This window comes from Geospiza fortis, unplaced genomic scaffold (genome assembly GCF_000277835.1).
Source record: "Geospiza fortis unplaced genomic scaffold, GeoFor_1.0 scaffold857, whole genome shotgun sequence".
Classification (NCBI taxonomy): Eukaryota; Metazoa; Chordata; class Aves; order Passeriformes; family Thraupidae; genus Geospiza; species Geospiza fortis.
In genome coordinates, this window is record NW_005054595.1 from 178,126 (window position 1) to 187,132 (window position 9,007).

Sequence of the window (9,007 nt, forward strand, 5' to 3'; positions counted from 1 at the left end):
TTGGGTGGGTTTACTTATATCAACCATGTATTTTGTAAAAGCACCAATTTGTATAACTTAAAGGAAACCCTGGTCTTAGTAAAACACTACAGAATATTAATGGTCATTAAAATCTGTCTTAGAGCTGCATTCAACATTTTTTCATCCAGCAGACACTTATGATGGACTTTTTGTTTTACTGCTTTAAAAGTTTCGTGACTGTATCTGGCGGCGTTAACTTGCAAAGGTAGCAAAACTCCATTACAGCCCGGACAATTTTTGACTGCCTGTGCTGAGGTGAAGCAAGAGAACTCGTGAAAACCTGGATGTCCTTTGGGTGGCGCCTGCTGCAAAGCATTTGGTTTCTCTTCTCACAAAATAGAAATAAAAGAAGGTCCCAGCCTGGTGTTGCCTGGGTAGGCTGCAAATCCCTTCCTGCTTCGGGTACTGCTGGGAGAGGCTGAAACCCCTGAGCGTCAGGGCCAACTGACAGGCAAGGAGGGAACAGAGAATGGAAAATGAATAGCATTTATTTGTAAATGCAGTTTGCATTTGCTATGTGCAAGTCATTTGTCTTTCTGGTTTCTATTTTTATATGGCTACTGAGGAAAAAAAAAAGAAGCTGTAAGCGTATTTTATTAGTTATTAAATTTATTGTTTTATTATGCTGATGTGTAGACCTGTGAATAAAACAAGCCCTTCCCTACTTTCACAGTTAAAAGAGCATAGAAGGCATTAATTGTTTTTCTTTTTCAGGGTATAGTAGCATGTTTGTATTACCTTAGCAGAGAGGGGTAGGTGAGGTGGGAAGAACAGGTTTTAACACGTGCTTTGAATGCATAATTACAATTAGAGATCAAGAGCTGGCACACCTGCTCTGGTGTAAGTGTGTGGGCTGTTAGATCTTTGTTCAAATCTGACTTTCACAAGCAATTATCACACTTAAGGACCTGAGGTGGGTGGGGAACGTGAGGAATTGGCATAGCCAGTCCTGCCTGACACCCAGCCTGCTGGGCCAGCAGAGTCAGTAAATGGTGTTGTAATGTGCATGTGGATGTGCCAACACCATCCTGCCAACACATCCAGCTCAAGGGGCTTGGAAACAGGCCTCTCTCCCTGCTTGGGTTCCTGGGTTTGTTTTAGAATTGCTTCAGTTTAGATGTGCCAGTGCTTACCCTGTTCCACAAAGTCTTCTCTTTGTGATCCAGAACATAAATCACAGAATCAGGTGGAAGGGATCCACAAGGATCATTGAATCCAGCTCTTAAGTGAATTGCCCACACGGGGATCAAATGCACACCACTGGTGTTATTAGCACTGGGTTCTGACCAACAGAGACAATGAATGCTGTATGCCACTGATATTTCTAATGTATCATGCAGCAACATGCCCCTCTAGGAAGCTGCAGCGTGCCTGAGTAAAACGATTTAATAAGGTTAGCCATAGCCTAGAGTAAATGCAGGGTGCCCCTGACACAGGGAATGATTGGCATCTGACTCCATTGATTCAGAAGGCTGAACAATTGCTTTATTAAACTATACTATATTACATTATACTACACTATATTAAAGAGATACTAGACTATACTAAATTACATAATAAAGAGAACTCGTGACTGTCTGCCCACAGCCAGGACACAGCTTTGACCCAATAGGCCAATTAATATAAACAGTCATTACCAGAGTCCAATTAAGAACTTACTTCAGGTAAACTATCTTCCCAACACATTCTCCATGTGCAAAACAACAGCAGCAGCAAGTAAAGATTTGTTTTCTCCTCTTCTGTCTGTGCTTCTCCAGTAAAAAAATGGAGAGAGAGAATTATCTGTCTCTGTTCAGAGAATGTGAACGCCACAATAGCCTCAGTTATTCATCAATTTCCAGAAGTGGTTTTCTAGAAAAAGAAAACATACCCCAAAATACCAAGAAAAGAGACACAAGAACTTCACTATTCAACACAGAAGGCTTTATTTACAATTAAACATAAGGATATCAGAAAAAAATATTTGAGCTTTATTTTATTTATATTTTCATTAATGTTTCTAATGAAAGTTTACCCTGCACTGTTTGAACAAATGTAAATACTTAACATTAGCCTTAGTATAATGAATTAACAATAACTGTAACTGTTGCTTTGGATGAAGTAACTAAAAATTACAATTCAAGTGCAGTCTAGGTGCTGGACATAGCTTAAAAGCCAAAACTTGCTTTGAGATCAATGAGATTATGCATATGGACAAACCATATAAAATTTGGCCCTGAGACATTTAAAATCATGGCCCAATTTGCTGGATCACTTCTGCTGGAGCACCACATAGCACTAAATAACCCTAGTAAAGCAAACACTAACATACTGACAAGGTACTTGAAGTCAAATAAAATGAAATTGAAATGTTAGCATATCAAGAACTACAGGAGCACTTCTGTTGTTCCTTTCATGTTAGATCCTGACACAAAAGGTGTTTTATTATAGAAAGTTGGTGTCAGATCTTGAACCACAGCAGAGCTGTGTTCATCTTAGAGGAGATGTGGCTTAATGACTTCAGCTGTCCCCATACTTTTTGACGAGTCCATAGGACTCTAGGGATGGCTTCAGTTGTGTCAAATTGTCCCCAGGCTAACATGGGAACAGAGCATCATATGTGATCCCAGCAATAAGGGGGAAAATGGGAAAAAGGTGTTTTTCATTGACTAGCCAGCACCATGAGTAGTCAAATACACAGGCTGAGAGCAGCCCTTCCCTCCAGTGTCACAGCAGCTGCCCTGGTAGCTGGCAGCTCCAGCTCACAGCTGGAAGGAGAGTGCAGCCATGTACCTCACAGACCTCACCTGCAAGAATAATGTCTTGGGATTTCTGTGACTCGTCAGCTCTACTGATAGCTACAAAACTTTGTCCACGAGGAACAATGCAATAAAACACCAGCATTATGGCCAGTTGGATTTTCCCTTTATTTCCAAAGGTAAGAACACCTTACTAAAGACACCCAGCCAAAGACATTGTAGTTTATTAGCAACTTTCTGGTTTAAAGTCCATTGTAGCTTTGTTTCCAAACAGCAGGATGTGAGAGGCTGGCCATGTTTGATTTCCCTTTTTCTTTGCAGCTCTTAAATAAGGGGATAAAAGATCAAAAAAGAAATCTTAGAAAATGCTGAACTTAGGCTCTTGTTCTGAATTTATTGAATCCATGGGAAGAGATGCAGCAACATTCTGTATTTGCCCCATTTACTGTCAGAATAAAATACAGCATTCAGAAAAATGAAAAAGTCAACTATTTATGGAGATGTCAGTGTTTGCTACCTGTCTACAAGCTGATGCACCTCATTAAACAAACAGTTGCACAAATTTCCTTGTGGCAGATGGTTTATCAGTAAGTAATTGGGGCTACCTGTTTTCATTTATATGCTTCTATAGCAAGTGGAACCGTCTGATGTTTGGTCAAAAATCATTATCTCGGTCTTTCCTGTCTCTGAAGCATTTTGGAATATTTTCTCTTGTCCTGTCAGGTGACATATCAGATCATTCTCCAAGGGAGGCCTTGGGCCAAGTGGGCTTAGGGCAGTGCAGAGGCTGTTCAAACAAGAGCCAGAAATAAAAGTTCACAGGAGATGACAGGAAGAGCAGTGGAGCAGGTTGGGAGTTAGGGAGTGGTTCAGATTAATAAACAGCTGAGGAGCCAAATGCTGATAAGCACCATCAGCATGTGGATGACTGTGGTGTATCTGTGAACCATCTCAATATAAAATGTATGAACAATGTGTTTTAGTAAGTCTTTTATAAACTTCATGTATTACAGTTAGTGACTTTACATAATAAACTTCACATTCAATGCAATTCACATCCCTGAACAGAGGACAGAGAGCAGTACTATTGCAGCAGCTTCCATTCCTTGAAGGAACAGAGGGAAATATTGCAATGAGAGCAGCTAGAGCACAGCGTGAGCTCCAAATTGTTGTCATTCCCAGCCTGTGCTCGGAGACGGAACATCAGCAAGCGGCTTTCGTTTTCTTGCAAATCCAGAAGAAAATAAGTAGCAAGTTGCATACATGGCAGAAGGTGGACTAAAATCCAACTGCACCTCAACTTCAGTCTGCATGACTGCAATTTAAAATGTATAACAAGTTTCAAATAAAGTCTTTTGATAGTGTAGTTTCCACGGTGGCCTCTTTAATGATGTCAGAAGTGTGGACCTTCGAAAGCAGCTTATTTGGGTTAGTAAGCTGGTCTTCTCAAAATGGAAAAACATGTTGAATTCCACAGCACATGAGTTGACTGTGCCTTGAATCATACCTTTTGTCTCTGAATTTTAACAAGCTGCTTAGCTGAAATTTCAATTAAACGTTGACTGCCTCTGAAGTCTTTTCACCTGTTGTGAAATAAAATCAGAATTCAGCATATGTTGAGGCAAGACTTCAGCTTAAGAATACCTCTTTAATATAGCATACTTTCCACCATAATGTTCATGTCTCTGCAATTCTTTTGAAAAACTCCAAAAATGTGTTTGCTGCCCCAGGCATCAGCACATACACCCACCACTTGGTCAATCTGCCCTGATGGGAGTATATTTGCCTCTCTGGGCTGTGTCCAAGAGGTGCTCAGACTGACATTACAGTGCTGCATCGCTGAGAGAAAGAAGTGAGAAAACAGCACTAAGTTTAGTGCTGAAAGAATAGCAAGTGTCATTTACAGTGGGTTCTCTGAACCTCAGACAGGGGGATGTCCTGGGAGAGCACATCAATCTGCAGCAGTGTGGCCTCTGTCTCAGAAAGGTGCTGGAGGACACTTCTCAGCAGTTTAACAGTCTTGGCCAAAATGTCAATCTTAAATAAATCACAACAAACAAAATCACAACAAACAAAAATGTTGCTCTTCTGATGAAGTTCCCGATGACTCCCCTGAGTTAAGAGCATCCTGAAAGATTTAGGATGGGAAGAGAACTTGAAAATATCAGGCCAATTATCTGGATGATTTCCTACAGAACAACTACTGAATTTTCTAGCATGTAAAATAATAAGAACAGCAAAAGAGGTAACGATTCTGAATTTTTAAAACCCTGAGGACAAGTCACTGCTGAGGACTGAGCTGTTAAAGGTTACTTACTTATTTTAATTTCTTTGACCTGCATATGAAATAGGACCCCAGGAAGGCCAGGAAGAGCACAGAGCCTCCGATCATCAGTGCCATCTGCAGCGTGCTCAGCAGCTGGAGCTTACCGGAGATTTTAGCTCTGAACATTTCTGCTTTCTCATCCCCAATAACAGCAGACTGAAACAGTGCAAGAAAAAAAACATCACTGAAAGGTACATATGCAAGACCCCACTTGCTGAATATACTCTTGGTGTGGTGCAAGTCACAGTGTGAGTTTAATTACCCCGTTTCAGGGCAGCAAGACTGGAAAAGCTAGGTAGTTTTTTTTTGTTTATTTGTTTATTTCAAATCAGAGAGTATTAATAGACATAAAATATACTAACCTCATTTAGCCAAAGAATAGGGAACACATAGGGTTTTTTAACTTTTTTTAAAGGCCTGAAATGAGAAAAAAGTACAGCATGTTACTTTCTGTTTCCTACATAAGACCACTCTCTACTTAAACATTTTTTTTTCTCTAACTATATTTCTGTCTTTCAGATGTACCTTTTAAACATACTTTTAGAGTGAAAAAAAAAAAAAAACCAAACCAAAACTACAATTAGTAGCAGCCATTTTATATATTGGGCAACCATAATTTCCTGTCTAATTTTCTGTATATGGGCAGTCAGACACAGAGAGGGATAAAGATCTGTGTGGTGTTCATATGTACAAGATGCTTATTCACCATATGTACAAGATTTTTGTCCATGTGCATTTGGGCCAATGAAGAGGAGAAAAAAAAATCAACTAGAGACACATTTACCCTCGTGATAAAACCATGTAGTGGCAGGGAATACATAAATCCTCCTTCTCATTGGATTTGTTACAGAAAATACAGTTTGTCTCTTTGTTCATCCTCATGGCCCCATTTGAGTTTTATAAGAATGTTATTTTCAAGAAAATTTTGCCTTGTAAGCTTCTGTAGGGAAATCAAATGTGTTTTAAAATACCTGGGCAGTGTCCTGCTCAGGAAGATTTACTCTGAACAAGCTTTGGGAAGTATTTTTATTCCTTCTTCTCCAAGACATTTCTACTGATGCTTTCATAGACCAATCAGCCCAATTAAAAAATTCTTTAAAAATAAAATAAAGAAGTAGCACTTACTCAATTCTGCTTGAAGGCCTCACAAGGAGGTTTACTTGCAGCCTTTTTGCAAATCGTAGTGTAAAACCAGTCACCTAAAACCAATGAAAAACATGCAACAAGACATTAATTTAAATTTGTTAATTAGATGCCAAAATCTATATATGGACTGTGTCAAAAAGCACTTTGAGATTATTTTATCCTTATGTTTTGAAGGATTAATTTTTATGAAATTGTAATGTTTCTAAGGGTTTCTCATTTCTCACAGAAGTTCTAATTTTGTGGCTTTACCATAGTTACTTTTGTAATTTACATTTAAACCTGAAGACAAAGTTAAATCAGCCATGTCATATTTCATATAAAGATATGTTTCAGGGTTTTTTTCCACCAAAAATCAGCTAAATTTTCTTTTTCAAAATGAAGGATATTTAACTTGCATAGGGCTGAAAACAAACCTTTCATATCAGGACAAACAGATCTGTACAAAAGTCAAATCTTTTCTTCATATCTTTCTTCTACTCTCTGTCTTTCACAAAAAAAGGCCGTGATTCTTGAAAATTTTGTGTAATATTTAGGAAAATCTGGTTGATGTCTCTATTTCAAATAAGGTGAAACAAAGATTTAACTTCATTTCTCCTCACTGAAGTTACATAGCTTAATTGCCTAATTTTAGTGAGAAATTATTAATTTTACTTTTTCATTCAAACTAAGAGCAAAATAGAATTTTGGAACCTTTCAGTTCATCATATAATTCAGAAAACTTTGGTAAGCACACTTAAAGATCTGAATCACTGAAATAGAAATAGAGGTAAATTTTTAAGAAGTCAAAATAAATTCATTCTGTTTGGGAGATCTGCTGGACAATTCAAGTCGCAAAGACTTAAATTAGGTCTATTTAAATCAGACTCTTCAGAGTTCTAGTAATAGGAAATAAACCCATCTATGTTTATTTAGTTTCAATTGAGATAGTAATCATCCAAAAAATGGCTAGTTATAGATTTAAAAAGAAAAAACTAAATGTAGAAGAAACAGAAGTTTTTTCATAGAATATAATTTTCTCAAAGCACCTGAAGATCATAGAAAAGCTACAACACACTTCACAGTTTGAAGAATCTATTCAATCCCATGTTCCCAATAAGTAAAAATCAAAACAGATTTTCCAAACTTTGAAGGCCAGAATGAGGTAAAGTTTTGCTCTAAGTTTCCCCTGCTGAAACCATATCACCTTGAGAGGAGACCTTAGAAAAGCAAACATGAAAATATTGCATCTTCTGTTTGTCCCCCCAGTAAAAGGCACACTCTACTACCATTACATTTAAACATTGCAGGTTTCCCAAGGTACAAGTATTAAATACTTGGACTTACAGGCTCTATGTCTAGATATGTCTCATGCTCCTTTTCATCTGGGCTCAGGCCTTCCACGTTATTCAATACAGATTCACTTGCATGAAGAAAATGAGGAAGAGAGATGTATACTGGTCTTTCTATCAAAACACAAACAAACAAACAAACAAACTCTCTTGAACCATTAAACCTTGCTTTGGCACTCATCTTCACGTGTCATTTTCTAAACATAGTCATGCTATATAGATGTACAATCCTGATAAAAATGTTAATAGTCTAGCCCCACCACCCCAAAAAAAAACCAAAAAGCCCCAACCCAAACCAAAAAAAAAACCAAAATTCAAGCATTTTTGTGATTTATTTACTGTCATGAGGAAAATTTGCATTGTGAAATAAACTGCAGTTACAACTCCTACTTGTCTTTTATCTACGCTGTGGAGCTGGCAGTGCTCCCATTTTCATGCTGAGGTGAGGACATGACTGTCACTGTCCCTGCCCACCTTCATGATCTTGTTTTAGCCTGAAGGGACCTCTCACAGTTCCCTCTGCACAAAATGCAGACTCAGTATGTATTTATTTTACCAACACCACACTGAGCCAGTATTGTCTGTGTACATACATACAGCTGTGGGCATACCCACCCCTGCTGTGAGTGTGCATTGCCTCAGAGGCAAGGTGCTGAACTATCTCTGGCTTTTACACAGTGCCCCTCCTTTCCTTTCTCTACACACACTCCTGCAGTTTCAGTACACAATCCATGGCATCCCAACTATCCAAAATACAGAAAAATCATAGTCCTCATTTTGGACAACGAGGCTGCAGAGATGTGAGGGGTCTCACAAGCAACCTGTGGAAGAATTCACAGACAAACATCCTGGATATCAGAGTAACACCTCAGCTACAGGACAAGTCTCCTGTCCCCAGTTCAGTGGCTTGTGTGGCAGTAATGTGTCATCACCATACTTGCTTTGCAGGCACTGATGTCCAGGACTCCAGCTATGGTGCAGTTCTCTGATATTTCTTTATCTGTGCAGAAGCAATAATTGTCTGGGACTTCAGTTGGTGCTGCAAATGCTTCACGAGGAACCACGAAACGATTCAGTGTGATGCCCTTCACAACCTGCTCGCTGTGGAAAACTCCATAGATTGATCTGAACACAAAAGAGGAGAAATGTGTTTCAGCCTTTTGGATTAAAAGTCTAAATTCGTGGCAATGCTCTTGAAGGATCTCCCCAGCTGCCTCTCTCTTAAGAGAAAGAACCCCCCAGGGACCCAGTGTCCAGGCTCCTGCTGCACTCTTCAGCAAATTGTGGGGGTGTTTCTCTGTAATGGAGAATATTCCACACCTTCACTAAAAGATGTATAAGCTCAGTGGTGAACATGACAATACACAAAACAACAGACAAAATTTCAAATACTAATGATAAACAATATAGACAGAACTAACAAATTAATTGAGATCTCTTTTCCCTAC

The 9,007-nt window shown here is 38.8% G+C and overlaps 1 protein-coding gene across 2 annotated transcripts in view; it reads right to left on the reverse strand.

Annotated features, from left to right (window-relative positions):
- Positions 1-1,929: 1,929 nt before the first annotated feature.
- The window catches only part of CD36 (CD36 molecule), a 26,540-nt gene continuing 19,462 nt past the window's right edge, over positions 1,930-9,007 (reverse strand). For both annotated transcript variants that reach the window (XM_005430041.2, XM_031064475.1), the window contains exons 9-14: positions 8,497-8,684; positions 7,555-7,673; positions 6,211-6,284; positions 5,448-5,502; positions 5,077-5,241; positions 1,930-4,342 (exon numbers count right to left, since the gene is read on the reverse strand). In XM_005430041.2, the coding sequence (XP_005430098.1) occupies positions 5,077-5,241; positions 5,448-5,502; positions 6,211-6,284; positions 7,555-7,673; positions 8,497-8,684 (601 nt within the window). In that variant the 3' untranslated portion in view covers positions 1,930-4,342. The remainder of the gene's footprint in view (positions 4,343-5,076; positions 5,242-5,447; positions 5,503-6,210; positions 6,285-7,554; positions 7,674-8,496; positions 8,685-9,007) is intronic.